This window comes from Vanessa cardui, chromosome 4, assembly GCF_905220365.1.
Source record: "Vanessa cardui chromosome 4, ilVanCard2.1, whole genome shotgun sequence".
Lineage (NCBI taxonomy): Eukaryota > Metazoa > Arthropoda > Insecta > Lepidoptera > Nymphalidae > Vanessa > Vanessa cardui.
In genome coordinates this window covers 11110107-11133866 of record NC_061126.1, presented here as the reverse complement: position 1 = coordinate 11133866, position 23760 = coordinate 11110107, and the positions used below count along the sequence as shown (strand labels likewise).

The 23760-nt window shown below is 31.4% G+C and overlaps 5 protein-coding genes across 6 annotated transcripts in view; 3 read left to right on the top strand and 2 right to left on the bottom strand.

The window, feature by feature from the left end:
• The window catches only part of LOC124544096, a 32173-nt gene extending 21162 nt beyond the window's left edge, over nt 1-11011 (top strand). The window contains exons 9-21 of the mRNA XM_047122527.1: nt 2402-2531; nt 2952-3092; nt 6617-6804; nt 7275-7451; nt 7698-7872; nt 8157-8335; nt 8616-8677; nt 8768-8857; nt 9321-9469; nt 9681-9837; nt 9993-10227; nt 10606-10710; nt 10821-11011. Coding sequence (XP_046978483.1) covers nt 2402-2531; nt 2952-3092; nt 6617-6804; nt 7275-7451; nt 7698-7872; nt 8157-8335; nt 8616-8677; nt 8768-8857; nt 9321-9469; nt 9681-9837; nt 9993-10227; nt 10606-10710; nt 10821-10973 — 1941 coding nt within the window. The 3' untranslated portion in view covers nt 10974-11011. The remainder of the gene's footprint in view (nt 1-2401; nt 2532-2951; nt 3093-6616; nt 6805-7274; nt 7452-7697; nt 7873-8156; nt 8336-8615; nt 8678-8767; nt 8858-9320; nt 9470-9680; nt 9838-9992; nt 10228-10605; nt 10711-10820) is intronic.
• A 753-nt stretch (nt 11012-11764) lies between these two features.
• Nucleotides 11765-13299, bottom strand: LOC124544094 (growth arrest and DNA damage-inducible proteins-interacting protein 1). The gene is made up of 3 exons (XM_047122523.1): nt 12891-13299; nt 12485-12720; nt 11765-12009 (listed from the first exon to the last, which is right to left on the bottom strand). The coding sequence occupies exons 1-3, from the start codon at nt 13192-13194 to the stop codon at nt 11809-11811; spliced, it is 741 nt and encodes a 246-aa protein (XP_046978479.1). The 5' UTR covers nt 13195-13299; the 3' UTR covers nt 11765-11808.
• A 63-nt stretch (nt 13300-13362) lies between these two features.
• On the top strand, nt 13363-16352 carry LOC124544095 (clathrin light chain). Of its 2 annotated transcripts, XM_047122524.1 has the most exons (6): nt 13363-13658; nt 13880-14059; nt 14325-14436; nt 15112-15123; nt 15594-15782; nt 16033-16352. In XM_047122524.1, the coding sequence occupies exons 1-6, from the start codon at nt 13493-13495 to the stop codon at nt 16037-16039; spliced, it is 666 nt and encodes a 221-aa protein (XP_046978480.1). In that variant the 5' UTR covers nt 13363-13492; the 3' UTR covers nt 16040-16352. The 2 variants fall into 2 exon arrangements, with proteins under 2 accessions (XP_046978480.1, XP_046978481.1); XM_047122525.1 differs by lacking the exon at nt 15112-15123.
• Nucleotides 15999-18549, bottom strand: LOC124544093 (phosphatidylinositol N-acetylglucosaminyltransferase subunit A). Its single transcript, XM_047122522.1, has 2 exons — nt 18124-18549; nt 15999-18049 (listed from the first exon to the last, which is right to left on the bottom strand). Exons 1-2 carry the CDS (start codon nt 18136-18138, stop codon nt 16751-16753), a joined length of 1314 nt encoding a protein of 437 aa, XP_046978478.1. The 5' UTR covers nt 18139-18549; the 3' UTR covers nt 15999-16750.
• Nucleotides 18550-18620: 71 nt separating this feature from the next.
• LOC124544092 (alkylated DNA repair protein alkB homolog 8) lies at nt 18621-23438 on the top strand. The gene is made up of 8 exons (XM_047122521.1): nt 18621-18813; nt 18901-19132; nt 19254-19568; nt 19937-20096; nt 20224-20476; nt 20746-20901; nt 21716-21880; nt 23003-23438. Exons 1-8 carry the CDS (start codon nt 18718-18720, stop codon nt 23396-23398), a joined length of 1773 nt encoding a protein of 590 aa, XP_046978477.1. The 5' UTR covers nt 18621-18717; the 3' UTR covers nt 23399-23438.
• The last annotated feature ends 322 nt before the right edge of the window (nt 23439-23760 follow it).

Sequence of the window (23760 nt, the reverse complement as noted above, 5' to 3'; positions counted from 1 at the left end):
ATATACCTCCAGGTATATAATACGGAAAAAAGTATAAATTACTTATAAATCATTGTGCACGCTTATAATATTGAAATTAATGGAACGTTTAAAAAATATAAACGGTTACTATGAATTCAAAAAAGTAATGATATCGTTGAACTGAAACGAGTTAAAGTAATATTTCACTTCAAATGATGGCTGTGGCGAAAAAAATGGAGTCGCAGAGTAAAATATTTACTATAGATATATTTTACTTTGCAAGCAAATAAAGAAAAGAAATAGTATTTAATTTATATAATAAATAGGGATACCATATCAGATAAAGACCTCGTTTCTAATTCAATAATGATTTGAATAACCTTCGCGCATACATTAATAATGTAGAAGGTATTGTTTCAATATCAGAACTATAAACCTAGGTATGTATAAGATATATAAGAAAATCTATTTATATCTATATCATTTTATCTGTGGCACGTCTTTTTTTCTGTGTCAAGCACAGACCCAAATAACTGATTAAAAATTGTAATTTTTTTTAATAAATAATATTTAATAAAATTTAAAAATAAGTGTTGATATATTAGTATGTTAAATGCGTAGCAAAAAGATTAATTTTTGAAATCTAAAGCAAAAATTACTTTTTATAAGATAATTTATAAAATTAATATGCTATATCGTATCTATTTTATAGGAAGTGATTGATTAACAATAATTATACCGATATGCATTTTTATATATTGTAATTGATTTTGAACATCATCATCTTCGAATATTTTATCCTTAATATATGTCTTTCTAAATACGACAAAAGATGTATAAGTCCAATCCGTTTGACGCAATGTTTGTCAACATTCTGTACCTACATAATCTTCCGACGTCCAGAACCGTACTTACAACGATATAGCAATACTTAGAAAACAAACAGAAGGTCGATTCCACTAACAAATTGTCATATTATAGATTTTTTGTCTGAATTGAAACGTAATAACCGCTTAGCCGATAAATGTTTTCGTAAAAGAATCGGTAACCGTTGTAAATTTATGGGTTTTGGTTTTAAGTACCCATTAATCAGAGGTTTATTTTGTGAGTACGTAACGAATAATTAATGTTGTAATTGAATAGAATTAATCCCTAGCGCTCTGTACACTTCGCCCACGTTTTGACCTCTTATCTCCATCCAATAACCGACCAGCGTATGCGAGCCTACTGTGACGTAATTTGAGATTATTTACATTTACCCATGGGTTATCTGTAATACACGATTTATATGCAGATGTCTCTCTAAGATGACTGTAATATAGGTCGCAGGGTCATTGCAAAGCTGTTAGGTATAAATGCATGAAATTCTGATAATCATCCTACCCTCATACAATTTTGGAAGACATTTTATTTTTCATTATATTATTAAAATTGAATCACATTATCTGAAATGCGAAATAATTGTATGTATTTTGTCAAAATAATTGCTAAAAATATAAATTATATTCTTAATGATAACACAAACAAGCTTTGTGCATTTCAAAATTATTAATACGTATTTTTTAACAAATATGGATATAAACAAAATATATCTATAGCTATATGCATCTCTTTTTAACGTCATACTGTAAAAAGAAACGAATACGATTTCTTTCACACTTTATCTAGTGACGCAATTTACTCTGCGAGGGTTATCAAATGTTTGTTTTTAATTTTTTTTAATGGCAACGTTCTGTTTTTTTCGTATGTATATGTGTAATTAAATCATAAAAACTTCTAAGTGACGTTTATTTAGGTTATCGTTTTTTTTTTAATTGCAGAAGATTCAGACTTAATGTACATTGACATACGAATTATCTTATAATGTTTTGAAATCAATATTTTTTTCAAATAATTGAGATTTTCAAACCAATAAGAATAATATTTTAAAAATGGTTTGATTTTCTAGTTGTTTGCTGTAAGTTGTTCTTTGTCAATTGCAGAGAAGTTTGTTTACATCAATGCATTAATCACCATATCATGTGTTCGCATTACGTGGGATAGATAATTTTAACTGTGACCTAATGTAAACAACGCGCAATTACATTTACGAATAAAACGCAATAACACCAATGAAAGCAAAACTTTTACCGTTTTTAGCAAATTACGTTTTATCGTATAAATAAATACTCATTGGTACGCAATAATAAAATAGAACGCAAATTCATTATTCGCGATAAAAATGATAAATCTTTTGTAATAATCAAAAGTTACAATCTCACAAAACTTTCGTAAACCACCACGGGTGTTGTATAGATTACAATTATCTGTATGACGTATCAAAATCTAACATCTAGGAATTAATGATTAAATGTTATAAATACTTTTCATTGTTTTTATATCTTAAATATCAAATTAATTATGAAACAAAAAAATCAATGTCTCTCTTTCTCTCCAACAGATGAAAATGACGGAAATATATGACGTAACCGACGCTGACACGGATGCCGTTCAGTCGCCGACCGAGCGTGATCTCAACAAACAGCTCGAATTCGACAACGATTGGTCAGGAGAATTGATGGCCGATGATGGTAGGTATCTCCTATTTGCTATTCACCGTAGAGTAGTTATATCGTGATGACTTTAGTGTGATATTGCTTTAGTATCATAAATACATACACGGCCAATATAATATTTCTATACACTCATAATTTTTGTTGTTTCTAATGTGATATCGTTAATAAACAAATTCTGTAGAATATTTAGTATCAGTAGGTATTGCACCCGTGCGAAGCTGGAGAGTCACTAGTATTTTAATAAAATGAACCTTACAAGTATATTCTAATTTGTATTGTTTTGCTGTCCTTACTCTTAGTCGTCTCACGCACACTATGACTTAATGTAAGAACGAGAATTACACACTCATGAACACCGATAATGATTTAACGTGAAAGGTCGCTCATTCGTTATAGAATGAATACGTATACTAGATGTGTAAATACTTTTTACAGATGAATTAGACTTGGACGGCGCTGACGACGACTTAGACGATCGCAACATATTTTCTGATCCTGAAAGCGAGTGGACGAGACGGCAGTCGTATTCGAACGATTCCTTCAGCGACGGTGATCAACCCGAGTCAGATCGTCAACCGATGAATTACATAGTGACTTACGCGGACTAACACTGTCTCTTTCCATTCGGCCTTGAATGAATGGGATGTATAGATGAGATGTATATATGATTTAAAATGTATATATACTGTATCTCTTTCATAACTAAACATATCTAACAGTACAAGTGATTGTGCTGGCAAATATAAAGTACATAATTTTTATTATGAATGAATGAGTTGAATGTATAAAAGGTTATATTTATTTTATCAAAATGGTTTGTCTGAGAATGATGAAAGGTCTGTGTGATATTATGTAGCAAAATCTAACATCGTATTCATTTTATTCTAATCACTAGAGTATAAGAAGACATTATTCTAGTGATATTAATATAGTTCAAAATTTCGTATTATTTAAATTGGAAGTGGAATAAAAAAATGCTCTAAAAGGCTGTGACAGAAAGAGATAGAAATAAAGCGCGATAAATAAAAAAATGGTTTTCAATTATTTATAAGTGTCTTGTGTACCTGAGGACAAGGATGAAACATATTCAATATTTTTATTTATATACAAAATAAATGAATTTGTGCTTGTTTATGTTGTATACTTTTATGTTAGGTTTTAGACCTATGTAAATGCTTAAGAGTGACTAGATAAATTTTGATCGTATTTTTGCGATGTATTTAATAGTAGATCCTTTACAAAAGTATCTAAATGTTCAGTTGTTAACATCATGACATTATTCATAAAATGAAATAAATTTTAAATTATCTGTGGAAACAAACGGGATGAATATGTTATTTTATAATCTGTTAAATTTAAAATTAGATTTTGACGTTAAATAGAAGTTTTTTTGACATTGTTATTGAAACTTTTTTTTGTATTTTCAATTTTATCATTTTACATGTAATCAATCAATATCGTAGATGTTTTAATATTATTTTTGTTACCAATATCACTATAACCAAGTTATATAAATATTAAGCGTTATAAATATTTTTTTTTTTTTATAGTATTTTGTTGTTAACTTTATAAAGGTGTGTAGGAAACGTATGTGGCTTAGCATTTATCTGTTAACTGGATCGTAAAAATAGAACATTACGTTTTCTCTACAGTTAAGTTTATAAAGTCAGAATGTTACTTAATTATACGCAATTTTGTTATTTTTAGCATTTGCTATGTAAATGAATTTATCTTATGTAATGTTGCCACATTGACGTTTTTGTATTGTAAAAGAAAGTCACAAGTATATTTTAATAAATTTATAAAAATATACGTCTATGTCATTTATTATATTTATCTTTAAAAAACATGCTTACCTTCTTATACAGAAAACCTATATTATTTCTGAGACCAATAAAATATATATTTTTTTTTTAAGAAATAGTTCGGTGGACAAGCAAATGTCGCCGTCCTCCGCCCATAGACAATGGTATATATATTAACCATTCCTCACATCGCCAATACGCTACCAACCTTGGAAACATAGATGTTATATCTCTTGTACCTGGTGCACCGGCCTTTCACTTTTAAATCGGAATACAATAATATTAGGTACAGCTGTTTGACGGTAGAATATCTAATATGTCGGTGGTACCTACCGAGATAGGCTAGCACAAAACACTGCCTCCGGGTAGATATTGAAATATTTCACACTTGCCTCTCTTTTTAAAATTGTTATTTATTGATCCTCTACTTTGGGGTGATGGTACTTGACAAGTATTGTACTAATACTATGTGCTTATAAATTGCAACTAATAATGATATTGTACTAATATTAATACTGCTTCTAAGGTTTTTTTATCGCTATTATACATAATAATTTTTGAACCAAAATGTGATCAATTAAATAATCCATGTAGGCCTTATATTGTAATTAATTATTGTAACAAGTTTTATGCTCTGCTCATTTTATCCACTCTCAACATAGACTAGTCAAATGCAATAATCAGTATCGGCATATCCGTGAAGACAGCTTACATAATAAATATTTAAGGGTTCACGACCAGAGAAAATTGAGCCAATATAAATAATACAATTGCTTTATGTGTTTTTCTGAGTACAAAAGTAATAAGATTTTAAATTAACATGGTTATTTTTATTATTAATCTTATTAATTTCATTTTTATCATTTTTGTTCGAACCACCGAACAAAAATAAAAAAAAAACATGGTAAATATCCCGAAATTAATAACTTTAATAACAAAAGTAATAATGCCAGCATGGGAAGGAATACATAATATTTTTTAATTTGAGCTGAGATGGCCCGGTGGTTAAAACGCGTGCATCTTTACCGCTGATTGCGGGTTCAAACCCAGGCAAGCACCACTACATATATATGTGTGTGTAATTTGTGTTTATAATTCATCTCGTGCTCGGCTGTGAGTTGTAGTATGTTTTCCACATAGTGAGGAAACCTGCATGTGTCTAATTTCATCGAAATTCTGCCACATGTGCATCCCACCAACCCGCATTGGAACAGCGTGTTGGAATATGTTCCAAACCCTTTCCTTAATGGAAGAGGAGGCCTTATCTCTAGTGGGAAATACCTTATCTTTAGTGGTTGTTACTTTACTTTTTACTTTAGTTTTTAATTTCAATCAAATCCTGTCCTTTACAATACAAAAAGGTTCTTTTTATTTTTATAATATAAAAATTAAAATGACATTGTCAATATCAGTACAATTCCAATTTTGAGAACACTGTAATTTTAGAGCTTTCATACATTATACATATAATATATATATTATCGATTTTAACCGTTTCCGTTATTTCTTTGCTTTCAATAATTAACAACGCCATTACGTGGATGTTTTATTTATCTTTTTTTAGTTTATAAAGAATGGTCGGCAAAAGTGACACTAAGAGCAGCCGTATCTTTCATCAATGTTATATTAAATGCTGTAAATTACAAAATCTAACACCATTGAATAACGTTATTCCTTCTGGTAATGCGAAGGTTTTAGACTTTTGCGTAGATAGAATAAAATATGTTGATTGGGCACCCATCTTAAATGCTTTGAGTTGTGATCTCAGTTTGCATTCAGTGTCTATTAAATGCCGCCAGCAAGTCAAAACAGGTGAGTTATAAGTTATCGTTTACAACAGTAATGTTGTTAATAATAAAAGAATACAAACCAGTCAATCAATCAGCAATACTTATTCTTGTGTTCCGGTTTGTAGCGTGAGTGAGTAACTACACGCACAAGGAACTTAACATCTTCGTTCCCAAGGCTAGTGGCGCATTATTGTGACGTAAGGAATGGTGATTATTTCTTAGAGCATCAATGTCTACGGGCAGTGGTTACCACTTACCATTAGGTGGCCCATTTGTCCTTTAACCTACCTATTTATTCCATTAAAAAATAAAAACTCCGAAACCAATAAAACGCAATACCAATAACCAGGTTCCAAGCTACTACTGAGAATTTTAAATTTGATAGATCCAGTAGCTTATTATCGGCCCGATGTTGTTGTTTGACACCTTACCACTCAACACCATGGTTGGCTGCAACTGCTCTAATAAGTACTTATTTAATTAAATGTGTTTTTTCTTATCATAGTCTTAGAACACATAGACTGTGAGCGTCTTGCGAAAACGGTCAACAAGAGAGCCGTTATTTTGACAAAATTCATGCTAAGTAATCTCGTGGAAGCGATCTCGCAACTGCTGTCCAATACCACGCTATTGACGTCTTTATTGTTAGAGGGATTGCCACTAAAAATACCTTATTTAAATCCCATGTGTGAGGTAATTATCATCATATATTATTAACATTTTTTTATTTATATGTAGTTATATAGGTATAACTCTGAAACTATCCAATTTATAAGACATCATCTTAATTGAAAAGGTCCAAACCACCACGACAATGCTTAAATTACATTTCAATTGATTTATAATTTTAAACTTGATTTATCTTAATCTCATCTTGGTTATTGTTTGAAAAATCTTATTAAGTTTTCAACTGACTAATTATACAATAATTCATTTCGGATTTGGCACACCAGATAATTTACTAATGGATTACAGTGGAGCAGTAGTCTCAATTCTCCTGTCTTGCAGGGGTTTAATTTTAATAACTGTTATTTTCTTATAGAGCGTCAAGAAATATGATTTAATTAATTTTCTTATAACACTGACACTGACTAATAATGAAACGTAAAAGTTCGCCTTTGTAAGACGTCTTGCCTAAATTCGACAGGCCTTAAATCTTTCAGACTTTGCTAGCCAATAGTTCGCTTCAACATTTATATCTGCCGCGATGTTTGATCGGTGATGCTGGCTGTTTGGCAATATGTAAAGCTGTCAGATGTCTACCAAACATTTTGACGATGGACCTTAGTGGTTGTGAGTTGACTCCGCTCGGTGCTGGATACATAGCCGATTTAATTAAGGTAGGGGTATTGAATATTGTCAAAATATATACACTAAACGTCAGATACCAAAACCATAACTGTGTAGAAACCTTACACTAACATTAAATTCATAGAAACGGTGGGAACGCACCCAATCGTATTTGCTTAATTATTGTTTCACTGTTAGTATTGATATTCTATTATTGATTCTATAGTATTGGTAGTCTAAAATAATAGGTATGCATCTATTTGATAACTTATTCTATTCCGTTCTCCCTTTTTTAGTATCAAAAAATCCATCGGTACAGTGAAAATTGGGTGCACACTCTTCGTTATCGTCTGCCAGAATTGGATACTATGGCCGGATTAAGAAGAATTACATTATGCGGCAACCCACAATTGGGGGACGTTGGTGTGGGTAAAATACTTAGTGAATTGGCAGACGATTTATGGATAAAAGGTAAATAAAAACATATTTATATAATTTATCTACAAAACACCAAAGTTTATTTTGCTGTACGTATTGAACTTCAACGCTGAGATGTAAGCTTATCATGTAAGAAAAGCATGTAAAGTTAATTTTAGGTAAATCGATGATTAGAAAAAAGACCTATTATTGGTTTAAATGTAAAAGCAAATATTCATCACATAAGCCATCCCCAAATGTGTCTAGACTGTCTAGTTACAAGAAACCCGTCTGAAATAAACAAGGCTTTCTTTATAACATCAAAAACTTTTCATCAGCACTTGACGTTCAAAACTGTGGATTAACTGAGGAATGTGCGTCCACTATTTTACAAGTTATGCGTTCGAACACAACTCTCGTGGTGCTGGATATGAGACACAACGCGACCTTATCTAATGAACTAATGTCGAAGATACGTGCGGCTTTGAGGCAGAATGAAAAGGGCGTTGTTGGGCAGGTAACAAATACATTTATTTACGGGACAAAAAAATTTCATAATCGACTTACAGAAACAGTATATAATATATATCCTGATCATGATGTAAATCATGATAACACCACCTTAAACTCAATATTTCTTACAATGCATTCAAAATAATGATGATTAATCATCTAATCTGTTTTGTAACCATTTACAAAAATACGGATATTATATCCAGAAAGTAGAGACACTAGTTCAAATATATTAATATACCGTTGAAGTGTCTATTCATATGTCATCTCATTAAAACTTTCAGTATACTTGGTTAGGAAGTGGATACTCAAGTGATGGCCGATCAGTAAAATCAGTACCATCCAAGTAAGTAATTATAAATATTTTAATGTTAAAAGTGTATGTTAAAGTAAAGAACATTCCATGATCAATTTATCAAATAAATAATGATTACAGAAACGGCATTGTTAAGGAGCGGGTGGCATCAAATGTCAGAAATGCACCCAATAAATATAACGCTAAATCAAACGGCGTTCAAAAAGAAAAGTGAGTATGTAGATTCTGTATCTAGTAAGTTTGTAATTCATCCTGTACCTATGTATCTATTTGCAATGCATCCGTCATACTTTTTGTACAATTGTATAGGACACTCACACACTGTGTGAGTGTCCTATACTATACTATACTATACTCAATTATGATGATAATGTACGATATTGCAATCGAGCACTACCTTTTTCTATAATACATTTTTCAAACTTTTTTTCAATCAAAGAAGGAATGGCGGCAAGCAATCTATACAGCTCTTCCAAATTTGCCCTCATTTACAACAGTAATTTTTGAAAAAGAGCAAGATTTGTCGTTCAAAATTTTCTGAGATACTTAAATCAAAAATAAATGATTGTATGAAGATATGAGTTATATTTTCTGAATAATCCTATACAATTCAAAAAAATAATCTAAATTATTAATAATAAAATATGTTATATTTTTTTAATGTTTATTAAAGGGATTACGCTGAACTCTTAGAAGAACAACTCCAGGAAGAGACATCACATCGAAGACAATTAGAAGAACTCAACGAACGGCTGGTTCAGCAAATGCGGCAGCTTAAACAACAGCAGATACAGCTGTGGCAGAATAATGCTACATCATCTGGTAAGAAAATTTAATTTTTTTTTTATTACAAAGACGTAGATGTAAAATTAAATCACCTAATTTAGTTAAAAGTTTAAATAAGCAAGTAAAATAATACTTGGATAGAAGTACTTAAATCACTTATTAATATAACATTATATAATTAACCTATATTATAATACATTAAATTAAAAATGTATATCGTTGTTGGTACAAAATATGTTGTTTCCAGGTTCAGAACAATCTTTCCAGGCGAGTTCACGTTCGGGCGATCTATCAAGCAGTTCTGGTTCGACAAGTTCAGTACCGATTGACCAACAGACTTTGTCCTACATACAGCAAGCTTTCAAAGACATTTACGCGTTTATCAAAAACAATCAATGCAATGGGTAAGAATAAATATGTTTCCTTAACGTTACGTAAATTTGCCAATGTTATCTGCATTCATTTTATAATGTTTGTCTCAATTTTATATGTATTTAATGTTGATTTATTTTTTAACATAATAATTCAGAAATGTATAGATCTGTTTTCCGTTAAATAGACAATGCTTGATTCAAAAATCAGAAGAAGACAATACGGAGGATGAACGAAAAGAGCCTGAAAATCCAGTTGATGTAAACGAGGTTGAAGAAGATCCAGGTGAACTGCGCGTCAAGATTGTACCAAAGAAAGCCCAAAGTGCCCACTTGAAGTTAAAAGAAGCGACCAAGACGAAGAAAATGACAAAATCTGCCCATTTGTTGGGTGTCATGCAGTATGATGGAAAAGATGATTTGGTACGTGTCCTAATATCACAGGTTATTCTTCCAAATACATTGTAGGTGACAATATTATTATACAAAAATTTGTCAGTTCTTAATAAGGTACGATTTAAAAAAAACCAAGTATATATGTATATATACAACAACAACAGCCTGTAAATTGCCCATTGGTGGTCTGATGGCCTCCTCTCCCATTAAGGAGAGGGCTTGGAACATATTCCACCACGCTGTTCCAATGCGGGTTGGTGGAATGCACATGTGGCATAATTTTAATGAAATTAGACACATGCAGGTTTCCTCACGATGTTTTCCTTCTCCGCCGAGCACAAGACGAATTATAAACACATTTTATATACATACATATTATTAACTCAACTAATTCAATATCATCAGCCATCCGAAATGATTGAGAGAATAATGGGAGACTCAAAGAACGCGCACGGTGACGAAGCCCGTATTATTGAAGAAGTTATTACAGGGCAACGGGAAACTAAGAAAGTAAGTGTTTCATGAATTAGTAGGTTTGTATCTATTTCTTTAATTAATATTATAAACAATTCAAAGATAATTATATGTTAGAGTAGTAACCATACAATTTCATTCTACAGAACTTGGTAGACCGCAGCAGTCCTTGCAGCAGTGTGGTGAGCGACTCGTCCGACACTCTCGTATATACGCCGCGGTCGCCTCACCGCCGCGAGAGTGTGCGCGCTCTTAATCCACGCGACGCACTCTACTCCTCATCAGATGAGGAATCGTAAAGCTTTTGTACGACTTTATTTATTAAATATTTGTTCTTTCGTTACTTTAGTTTTATTATCATTTATGTTTATTAAGCCAACAAGTTTAATTTCAAGGCAATTCTTTGGATGTATCTCATTTTCTGATATATTTACTAAGCCTGTGTTAATTTTAATAATAAAAAAATTGTCATTGCCAGATGCTGAGGTATCTTAAAGGGACATACTGTACAAAAGAGTACTAAAATATTGATAATAATTCATGACATTACTGATAATTTATGCTATTACTCATATACAGTATTACTTCAGGTGAAATTATGAACAAAAATTGAAGCCTAGAGACCAATAAATTGCAATTACTTATGGGTTTGTTATGCAACACATCAAATAAAGATTTCTTTAATGATAGAATAATTGTAGATATACATATTATTATTACTGTGAAGAATAATCGAAAATTTCTCTTAGCTACTGTGATATTTTTACTCCGAGAAGCTGTAGCAAAGGATTAAGAATTATTATAAACCACAATTATTCCACTCTGCAGGCAAATGGAAGAACATTGATTTAGTTGATTAAATCTAAGTAGCAATGTACGTTATTGTATTTATATATATCGCATAATTTCATCATCATCATCATCATTCATCACTTGCATATATCGACCAATAAGTAACAACATCTAGTTAACAAAGATACTTCTTGACACTAATTCGGCAAGTCAACAATGCGTGACTCACATCTATTCTTATATGAATTGTATTTATAAAAAAGGGTTATCAATTTAAATTAAAAATAATATATCACATTAACATATTAATTTATTACTACAAAATTTACACAGGTTCTTAACTTACTTCTCACTAATTTCAACATTCTTTTGTTGCAGTTTTGCAATCATTATCTTCTCCTTTGCTTCCATTCTAGCCTGCTTTTCAAGTTTCTTTTGTTCTTTCTCCCTCTTAGCCAGCATTTCTTGGAATCGTTCATCTCTAGGATCAAGTGTGAAACCAAAGTGCCTTCTCACTTCTTCTACAAGACGTTCCTTCTTTTGCTGTGAATGTAACATAGAAATTATATAAATATTGTCCAATTCTTTTTTATCTACATATATCATACTATCTGTGAACATGATCTTGTATGTTTGATTTAACCAAAAAAAAAAGTTGTTGTAGACTAAGTTACTCCCTATTATATCGGTTATCTGCCAGTGAAAGTCCCGTCAAAATCAGTCCAGCCGTTCCAGAGATTCGACGGAACAAACAGACAGACAGATGGACAAAAATTGTAAAGATTGTTATGTATATGTACCGTGTATACATCCATATGCATTGAGTAAAAAAGGGATATTTTAATATTACAAACAGACACATGATGATGAATGATTGATAAATTAATAATTATAAACATATAAAGTGTGTTTACATTTTATATGTTGGTTAATTTACACTTTATTCTTTAATTTTGCTATTGATTATTAAGCTTAAAGATGAGCTATAACTATGTGTACAAAAGTAAATTTTAATTACCTTAGCTGCTTTTACTTCATTGGCTTTCTTGGTAATCTTATCATTTAATTCCTTCTTCCATTGATCCAATTTGGCAAACTTTGATGCTAACTCCATCTCTCTCTGTTCAGTTTTAAGCTTTTGTTCCTGTCTCTTTATCTCCACTGAATCCATGACCTCTTTAATTGTGTATGGATATGCAACAGACTCAAATTCTTTTTTTTCTTTAATTTCTTCTCTGGTGGGCCAACAGAGACCTGCCAAAGTTTATTGAAATAATAAAAATAATGATCTATTGCTTGGACATAAGACAGTGTTATAATATATGCAAATACTCTAAAGAAAACAATAATTGTACCAAAAAGGTTTTACATTTTACTCTAATTCTGAATACTATATATATATATATATATATTTTAAGACTTACTTGGATTAACTCCACTGGCTATACCATATTTACCATACATTTTTCTACTATACTTCACTGTTAAATGAGCTATACATTTAGGTTCCTCATATGGTCGTCTGCCATTGATTATGTTATAATGAGCTTGATTCAGACCAGACTTATTTCTTTTCTTTTCAATTGCTGCTTCTTTAGCCTGAACATCTTCTGTATCGTCGATTAATACTACCTGTTCATTCTGTTCTAAATCAGGTGCTGTAGATAAACGATACAAACTACTTACAAAACTAGGTCTTAAAAACTTAGTTTTCACACAAATATTCATTTTATTATTTTAGTAACAAATATTTTTAGGTTATTTTTATTTTGATTTTTGACTTAAATAATGTACCAACATTAGGACATTGAGCATAGACAACAAGGCTCACTGCTGTCACCTATAAGCGTGACGTTTGAATAAAATTGCCATATCAAAGAGTATATTTTGAGTAAATTGAAGAGTATGGCAATGTTTCTTCTATGACTGTCAATAATTTAATTATCTTTGGTATATTTATTCGACAAAATCGACGTCAACGTTTGTCAGATTACTTTTTCTCGGGTCTTCGTAGAAATATTTAATAATGGATGATTTCGGTGATACTTTTGTACAACCTGAAGTAGATCCTGCGGCAGAATTCTTAGCCCGGGAACAAAATCAATTGGCTGGCCTTGAAGATGAATTGGAAACAAGTGCTCCGCCCCCCGTTACTGTATCATCGGCATCAAATGGATTTGACGACTTCGTTGGTAAATAGCTACTCTCAATATTTTATAGAACATTAAGTTTTAATATCAATAGCATATGGCTATGTGATATAATCAATCGTTACAGACAAATAAAAATGATCTTCCTATGTATGAAGAACCAGTGCTCTTATTTTAAGCGTTAAATTGTTCAGAATTTATAAAACGTCCCCGAAAAAATTAACCGTAGTATTATATAATTCTGTCCATTATTTACGTTTTAGAGGTCCCAAGTGCAGCTGCATTTGAAGCCAATGGATTGCTTGATGATGATCTTACTTCCTCATCGGTACCTGTGACTGCTCCTGCACCAGCTGTAACGCCCGTCTTCAGGCAAGAACGGGAGGAGCCAGAGAAGATAAAACTATGGAGAGAAGAACAAAAGAAAAGATTGGAAGAGAAAGGTATGATAATGTAAAAAAAAAATAATATTTTATGTAATATATGACATTACATCTACAAAGTATAATTGAATTATACTATGTAGAGGTACATGTCATATATTTTAATATAAACTATACCTTGTAACCTATAATCTAATAGTAATACATATAATATCTAAACCTACCTCCTTATTAATAGGATTAAATGTTGGTTTAAAAAATCTGAATGTCATAAAATTGTACTAGTAACTTAATTAGTTTAATTAAGCATTAAATACACTTATAGATGCAGAAGAAGAGACTAAGAAGCAGGAAATGTTGAAAGTAGCAAAGAAAGAATTGGAAGACTGGTACAAGACCCATGAGGAGCAAATAGCCAAGACAAAGGCAGCAAATAGGTAATATATTAACTTAAAATGCTAAAATACATTGTTAATTAATAGTACAGCAATAATATAGGTTTTTCTCTGACTGCAACAATAAAGCAAATAAAATGCATAAATTAAGATAAGATGGACACACTTAACATTTAGCCTTATAAATGTTACAATGTTATTTTTCAACTGGAATTATCATTGTTTATAAATATGTTTTATTTATATCTCTATTCTAGAACAAACTGTTTTAGAATAGAGAGAGAAAAAATTGAATATCAATTACAATATGATATTATATATGTATTGATTAAAACAACCAGTAAGGTTAGCAAATTTTGAAACACATTTAAATGTCTAGAGATTTGGGTGTAGACCATTGCTGGGTGTTTATTTTTCACAAATATTTGCATAAGCTCTGTAGAATAAAATAGTCTCTCTCCTTGGAAATTATATTTTTCAAAAAAAGAACATAAAACTTATCTATATCTTTTTATATAGTATAGTTATTTTATTATTCTAGTGTATAATGTAAAATTAGTAGTATTATTAGTATTATTAATTCATTATGTCACAATACAAATATGTAAATTGTCTCATATATTTATATTGTTACATGATTACAATTTGGACAAAGTAATTGTCCTTTGCATGCTGAAAATACTTACTAATACTATATTTTCTTTTCGATGCTGGCAGGGAATCTGCTAAGTGAGTATACAAGAATAGATAATTCTGGAAATGGTACTAACATGTATCACCAAATTGGTGTTGGATGTTGTGATGTTTTCATTTAATTTTTGAACATTTGAGGGATCAATTTTAACAGGGGAATTTATGTTAAAACATGTAAATTACATGTTATGTAATTACAAAATGATTGATGAGATTTTATTATTTTCAACAAAAAGTCAACATTTGTTCCATTTTAATTTCCGATTTTGTTACTGTTTATATTCATAATTTTTATATTATATTACATATATTAAATATTTATAAAGTGGTTAGTTTTCATATTTATTGTTTTATAATTAATACCTATTATATATTAAAAAAATTTAATACTTTATTGTATAGAAAAAAATATAATCATATTTTTTGACCTCATAAATCATTGTAATTAATAAATTATTCTTATTGTAAGCGAAAACTGCTAATTAATAGACAAACTCACTTCATAGAAATGCTGAACGAGCTCTAGCTAGAGGCTCCGAAAGTGGCCCTGAAGATGGTAATGAGTGGGCTCGCGTATCTGAGCTATGCGACTTTGGGCCGCGCCGGGGACGTGATGTGGCGCGTCTACGCTCCATCGTACTCCAACTCAAGCAATCTGGAGTTCGTCCTAAGTACCCACCTCGCACTACTAAAGTGTAAGTAAATTAGGTGATGATAGTAATGTTTATGTCATGAGATAATACTTAAAATAATTAAATTTGGAAAATAAATCTGTACCTATACATTTACATTGGCTTCGAGAAGCATATTTTCTTAAACTACCAACCTAATATTTAAATTGTCTAATAGTGGATACACTTTGACTAATAACATTCTTTTTAATTATAGGGTTTAAATAATAAATCTAGGTTTTTAACTAATAATGTATATTTATTTTGTTCACAGAGCTTGAATAGATAAAAACAAGATTTGCTAAGAAAATAATTATTGTTATTAGCCTGAATATTTGTCTAAACATCAGTCTCAGTGTTATTAAATCACATTTTATTGTAAATTGATATTTATATACATGTTTAATATTAATTCACAGAGCATGTTAAGATAACAGTGTTCTAGTTAATGTATAAAGGATTGAAAAGCCCTCTGCATATGTTATTTATTTAAATTTTTATTTAGAAATGGTCTCCAGTATTGCTTTAATATTGAGAGTAGCCTCTTTTTTATTTGGTCATAGTATTAAAAATAAATATCATTCCAAACGAAAATTACTTTTATTATATACAACCTTATATCAGTCTCCATATACAAAAATTGAGTTTCTTGTCAGTAAAACTCCATGGAATGAGTTCAAGCTACTAAAAAAATATTTTGCTTCTGACCTCTTGACAGCATGGTATAATCATTATTCATCAAAAACTTGCCTTCAATCAAAGCAAACATCCCAATCATTAAACTATTAAAGCCACTGCATATTGACTGTGTAAAACAAACTTAATCATAAATATTATAATTTATGGTATATAAATATTTTAATCATAAATATTATAATTGATTATGCATTAATATTTTAACAATTATAAAAAAAAAACAACTTTATTTGGTTATATGAATGAAATTTTGGTATAAAATAATATTTGACTAATTATATCCAATTTATTAGTATCTAAAATTCTAAATCTCTTGCTATATCAATGTGTTTTCTTTTATACAACTTTTCTACTAATTGCAACAATAAATACATTAAACTTATAACTAAGAGGAATGGCCATACTCCACAACTGAGATAAGTTCTTAATTGTTGACCTAAGGGTTTATTTTTATTTAATAATATTCTATTATAGACTATCTCAGTTCTTCTAGTGATATCCATCCAACTATACATTTTTCTTACCATTTTATTACATTCATAAGGGCATAAAATATTGCCATCTTTTAAATCTTTCATAGCCATCTCTATTCCAGCTACAATACTGGTTACATCAGGTTCTGTTAAGTATATCATGTTCTGAGGTAACACCTCAGGAATACCCCCTACTTTTGTAGACACAACTTTTAACCCACATGATGCTGCTTCCACAATTGCCATACAATATGCCTCAGTCAAAGAAGTGTTCAAAAAAATGTCACCTTTGACTAAAACATCCCTAACTTCGGAATGTTTAAGACTACCTAGTAATGTGACACAATGTTGAAAACCTTTTTGCTCTCTTACTTCTTGTAGTAACCACATCTTAGGACCATCACCTCCAACCACAAACCTAATTTGAGGATATTTCGGACACAGTGCTGCAATGACAGCAGCCATTAAATCTACACCTTTTCTGTAGACTAATCTTGAAATTATAACAATAGTTATGACATTTGGGTCTCTCTGACTTGGATCTGGTGTAAAAGTATAGGCATCTACTGCATTAGGTATGACAGAGACTTTATGAGCTTTGACTTTAGCCCTTAACACTGTATTTTCTTTACCAGTATGAGAAACACAGATGCAGTGATCACACTCACATAAACACATTTGCAAATACTTATTTGTCAATACTGCTGACATATCAGCAAAACCGAATAGGCTATGATCAGTGAATACAGTTTTAAGACCCATTAGTTTACCTATAATAGATACTTCATGAGCTAAAACACTAAAAGCAGAGTGACCATGTACTATTTCAATACATTCCCTTATAAGAATATATCGTACTATAGCTATATTACAAATCATTGTTGGAAGTGCACATTGTGAGTAAAATACACGTATAGGTAAGTAATAAACTTTGAGACCCGCAGTTAAATATCTAACACCGACACGGTCACCGTAACTGTGAGTAATTACAATGACTTTGTGGCCACGTTTGATTAAACATTGTGACAAATTGTAGATATGTTCTTCTACCCCGCCTGTATTCGGGTAGAAGAAGTCGGAGGCCATGCAGATTATCTGCCTTTTCTTGTTTTTGGTTGGCTCCTAAAATAAATAAGTCCATTAATGTATATAAAGAATATAATAACAGAGCATTTAGTGTTTTTAAATAAACGTACCGTCTGAATGTTCATTGTAAGTTAGCATTATAATCCTTCAAGTAAACTTTGCTTCAAATATTAAGTGACCAGTCATCTAACAATTAAAATGTTATCCATATTTTACACCATTTATCTCATTCAACTAAGCGCTGGTTGATAACTTTTATGACACCAGCTAGTGACAAATTGACAACTGACAAGACTACAATCATATATTATAATATTTATTATTTAGTATTTCAAACATTAATGCATAATATGTGATTGATAAGAATATTATTCCTAAACTTCTACCACTACTACGTACTCTAAATTCATGAGTTAGTTTAGAATTAGAATAAATAAAATATATGAAACGTCCAAATTTCAGTCCCGATGTGACAATTTATCTCGTTGCGACAATTTTCATGTAGGTATATAGGTCTAAATCGAATCTATCTATAGTCTATACTTATACAGTATACTGTACCTATAATATAATCGAGTACACTAAATAGATAAAAACACTGTCACTGTCAGTGGCTGTCACTACACAGTTATCACTGTCACATGTGAGGTAGCTTTAGGTTTAGGGCATAATATGAGGACATTATTTACTGAATAAAAATAATTATGGACGAAGCAAAAAAAACTGAAAGAAAAAGGAAGAGATTTGCTGCACGCCTAAAAAGTTCTAAAGGAATATTATGTTCCGAAAGTTCTGAACCAGTTGGTTATATTTTTTAACCATATTTTAATCCATATTTTTAGTAATTAGTAGAAATAATGTTTAATATTTTCTAATATTTCTTTTAGAATATAGTTTTGTGTAATGTGGGCCAAGCAACTGGCTTTGAAAAACAAGATGTAGTCAAGATGTTAAATATACTTCCAAGTGTAAAACTGAAGAACTTTATAGCGGAAAAAGGAGAATCGCATTGTTTCATAGTTTTCAATAATTCCGAAAATGCGAAACTTTTTTTTGATGCCTACAATGGAAAAGAAAGAGCAGATAATGGACCAATTTATATGAATTATGTTAAGAATGGTATGTGTTACTTAAAAGAAGTCTGTAAATAATTAGACAACTATTATCGAATAAAACATTTACATGTAGCTGCATCTTAATGTTTTAATATTAATTTACTCATAAATTTACACATTTACAGTTCCAAGCTCCGAAGTTGTATGTACGTCAAACAATCCTGAAGGATTACATTTGTTAAAAGATTTCATATCAGAAACAGAGGAGAGAGCATTTTTGCAACTCTTTGACTGGATTGATGAGTCAAATCTGAAGAATAGACAAGTAAAACATTATGGCTATGAATTCAGATATGGAAGTAATGATGTTGACTTGAGTTCACCTTTATCTGAGAATATACCAGAGGAATGTAACATTCTATGGGAAAGGCTCAACAGTTATGGCATTGAATTTAGAATACCTGATCAACTGACAGTCAATAAGTATAGTCCCGGGCAAGGTAATATTTTTTTGTTTCATCTTAAATATATAGCTCAATTTTTTGCTGATAGCTTGTATTAAATTTTAATTCATTTGTTTAAACTATAGAAGTATACGCAAGAAAGTATACTTACAATGTTTTCATGAAGTTAAATACTTGCATTATTAGTATTGAAAAAATAAAAATTATACTTTCATGCTAGAGATACATGCTTACAATAAAAATGACATATAAGTCAAATAAAGTACCTAAGTAGTGTTAATTCACTCAAATAAAATTATTTTAATTCACATTTATATTTATTGGATTGTAAGTGGTATAAATTGTAATGTCAAACACCAATGAAAAAAATGTTATCCCTTTCCAAAATATCTATCATATTTCAGGGATACCGTCTCATGTTGACAGACATAGTCCATTTGATGATACAATACTGTCATTATCTTTGGGTTCCTCTGTCGTCATGGATTGGAAGCATCATTCTGGCAAATATGTTCCACTTGTAGTCCCAGCTAGATCACTATTAGTAATGCAAGGGGAGGCAAGGTGAGGTAAATTAGTATCCAAAATCTTGAATGAATAATGATACTTAAATTAACAAGTCCTTAAAATCCTTGTTTTATTTATGACATGGGTAATCAGCTATAATATAACACATTTTAATTAAAAGCAGATATGACTGGCAACACGGTATTCAACCAAGAACATGGGACCCCGTTATTGAAATTCGTAATTCAAATACGTCGGAACAAGTCAGAGTAATAACAAGTGACACAGTAATGAGACAAATGAGGATATCCTTAACTTTTCGTAAAACTAGACAGGGTAAATGTGAATGCGGATACAAAATGCTGTGTGATAATAATAAATCAAATATCATTGAAGATGAAGTAGCTTCAAAGTTAGAAGAAATTCATGTGCATCAGGTATTGATTGAACAATTAATTTACAAAACATAGTGTATTAAAAACAAAAGTACTAACTAGCTTAACATGAATTACAATGAATATTATTCAGATCAATTTTACTTTGCTGTTGCCCTCAAAAAGGAGAAACCCAGTCTATTACTTTTGTTTAAGACCAAGTTTGTCTATTTGGTGCATATGCATACACCAATAGTTTGACATGGCTATTCATTTCTGCTCGAAATGAAGCCTTTAATATAATATAGTAAATGTAAATCTTATATCAACAGGTATATGAACAGATAGCTGGTCATTTCAGTTCGACACGACACAAGCCTTGGCCGAAAGTGGTGGAATTTCTCAAAAATACACCACCTGGCTCCATTGTCCTGGATTTGGGAGCTGGAAATGGAAAAAATGTACTCAAGCGTAATGATATCTTGCAAGTAAGGTTTACTGTTATTTGTTTCTCTTTCGGAGTGTTTACACTGTAACAAATCAGAATCAGAAATCAGAATAGAAAAATCACACTCTGCCAAGAATGTAAACAACTTGCAGCATGGTAAATAAACATTTTCTGTAAATGACTTAATAATATTCTGTCAATGTAAATATGGGGATATTTATTGAGCATTAAGATTACATGGAATTTTTTAGTTGCTGAATTTATTTAGATTTTTTGGTATAAATTAACAAAATATAAGTAATTTAAACTAAAAATGAATAAAAAGAATGTGAGGAAGAAGCAAAAATAATGGATTACAGAGAAAAGTTAAGAAGTAAAAAGTAACATATTTTTAATTCAATTGTCTATTATGATCAGAAATTAATGTTTGTAAACGTGTAATAGGAAAAGAGAGTCAAACTCACATAATGCAAAACAACAGTTTCTTTATTCTTATATATGTATTCAACATATTTTTGAAAATAATTGTAGCCCGCGGCTTCTCTCGCGTTTTAGGGGATTGGTTAGGTTAGGTTAGGTTAGCATAATGTTTTATTGTCATGTGTTAGGCGAAAATGTACCCTATGTCTTTCCTGGTAGTTCAATTTTGCTTCATATCAAATTTCATGAAATCCTTTCATTGGTTTGGTAGCGAACATAGCCATACGGAGTTACGTTCCCATTTATAATATTAGTATAGATGACCTCACCGACCGGTAGTGAACGAGACAGACAGACAGACAGACAGAGTTACTTTCCCATTTATAATATTAGTATAGATGACCTCCAACAACAAGTTATTACTGTTCATTCAGATAGCAGGCGAGCGCAGCAGTGGGCTGCTGGGCGAGTGTCGGCGCCAGGCGCGCGGCGTGGCGGGCGCCGACTGCGTGCGTCTCGACCTGCTCTGCCCCGGTATGCGCACGCGCATCGCCGACGTCGTCATCTGCATCGCGGTCATACACCACTTCAGCAACCAGGTGCGAACATTTAGCAATAAGCTTGGTATGAGACCACAGCTCTGGAGGGTCTGGGTTCAAACCCCAGGTTTGGACGATAAAAAGTTAATAATAATAATAATAAGAGCCTCGACCAACACCTTAAGAGGCTCTCGTTAGGAAGCTGGGTCAAGGGCCTGATGCAGAAGGCAGTACTCCTCGGCACGGCTCGTATTGTGAGGAAGTTCCTCTCTCTGGAGCCCTTACCACCGGTGGCTTGGACCCTGTTCCCGCCACTGGTTGGCCTCTGTATTTTATATTTTTAAATATATTTTATATGTTTGTATTTTATATTTAAAAATGTAATATTATATGAGTGAAAATAAATAAAAAATAATAATAAATACTCTTTATTGTACACCGATAATAAAAAACAAGGTAAATGGGTAACACGTTGAGTAGATGTACAAAGGCGGTCTTATCGCTACGGTAGCAATTTCTTCATTCATTCATTCAAGTTATTGGATTTTTTATCGTTGGATTCTCAGTAGTAGGCCAAAGTTGGAGGTGTGTTTACTCCCATGCAGCGGTAATCACCTTAAGCCGTTTGACCTGTGCCTGAAGTCTTTCCACTCGTTTCGGATTTACCTTCTCATCTGATTATGAGATTAAGGGAGAGAGAAAGAGAGAGGGCACGTGGGTTTGCGCACATAATGTATCCTGCGTAGTTAGTTGGTCACCCATGAGGCTGGCTGATTTGACCAAAATCGGCTGGACGAATTTATCACTAACAAAGGCACTATACTATGACGCAGCAAGGGTAAATTCTAAGCCATAATACTTAAATGTCCAATGCATTCTTATTATATCTCCTAGAATTTACAACGTTTTAATAACTTGAGACTGAATACAATGGTGACAGATATTAAATATGTGAAAAATAGTAAACGATTCGGTACATTGTTGAGATGACGGCACGCTTTGAGGACAGATATATTTAATTACCGACGCTTTGATGTATTTTAATATTAATAATGAAAGAACAACTTTCTTTGGAATACTAAATCTTATGAATATTTTTAATGATATGTACAATTTACGCCGTTTCAGATAGAAAGCCCTTATCTAGTACTGTTTTTAAAGTCAAAAGTATTTTCTTAACAGGCAAGAAGACTGCAGGCTGTATCCACGATAGCGAGTCTGCTACGTCCCGGAGGCCGAGCTCTAATTACAGTTTGGGCGAAAGATCAAACAAAGTCGAACTATCTTTGTAAGGATAAAGAAAATCTGGAGGCAAGCGTACATTCGACAGTCGGAGGCCTCAATCTACCGATACATGAAAACCGAACACAGTTTAAACACAATGATCTTCTCGTCCCGTGGAAGTTGAGAAATATTAAGGAGAAGAAACTTGAAAACGAATCCAGTACAACCTTGCTGAGATACTATCACGTTTTCGAAGAAGGCGAATTAGACAAATTGTGCGATTTACCTGATTTAGTCGTTGAAAAAAGTTTTTATGAGGAAGGTAACTGGTGTGTTATTTGTAAAAAGATTTAATATTTATTTGAGTAATAAATGATTTATATCAAAGTTTAAACCTATTTAAATTGTTCAACAAAATCAAAAACCTTTTAAAAGTAAACAGGGTATAAATATTCGCATATATTTTACTATATCACTTACCGCTTTAAAATTACGCAACGGTTTTTTTTATTTTTATTATAATACACATACAATGTACTAAAGAAAAACTGATCATTTTAGAAGTTTCTGATGTGATGTTGTAAACAAACAAATAGTAATCTGTAGTATATTTAGTATCAATATTGCACTCGTGTAAAGCCGGAACTGGTCGTTAGTAAAGAAATAAAACAAAGTTAACATAACACTTTATTACAATAAATTCGTCTACAAAACAA

Excerpts from the sequence above, each read along its gene's own strand:
- LOC124544094 (XM_047122523.1), bottom strand. The coding sequence starts at position 13,194 with ATGAATATTTGTGTGAAAACTAAGTTTTTAAGACCTAGTTTTGTAAGT. Across the intron at positions 12,721-12,890 it reads AGCCAGTGGAGTTAATCCAA|GTCTCTGTTGGCCCACCAGA; the intron begins GTAAGTCTTAAA and ends AAACTTTGGCAG. Across the intron at positions 12,010-12,484 it reads ATGAAGTAAAAGCAGCTAAG|CAAAAGAAGGAACGTCTTGT; the intron begins GTAATTAAAATT and ends TTACATTCACAG.
- LOC124544095 (XM_047122524.1), top strand. The coding sequence starts at position 13,493 with ATGGATGATTTCGGTGATACTTTTGTACAACCTGAAGTAGATCCTGCG. Across the intron at positions 13,659-13,879 it reads TGGATTTGACGACTTCGTTG|AGGTCCCAAGTGCAGCTGCA; the intron begins GTAAATAGCTAC and ends TTTACGTTTTAG. Across the intron at positions 14,060-14,324 it reads GAAAAGATTGGAAGAGAAAG|ATGCAGAAGAAGAGACTAAG; the intron begins GTATGATAATGT and ends ATACACTTATAG.
- LOC124544092 (XM_047122521.1), top strand. The coding sequence starts at position 18,718 with ATGGACGAAGCAAAAAAAACTGAAAGAAAAAGGAAGAGATTTGCTGCA. Across the intron at positions 18,814-18,900 it reads GTTCCGAAAGTTCTGAACCA|AATATAGTTTTGTGTAATGT; the intron begins GTTGGTTATATT and ends TATTTCTTTTAG. Across the intron at positions 19,569-19,936 it reads TAAGTATAGTCCCGGGCAAG|GGATACCGTCTCATGTTGAC; the intron begins GTAATATTTTTT and ends ATCATATTTCAG.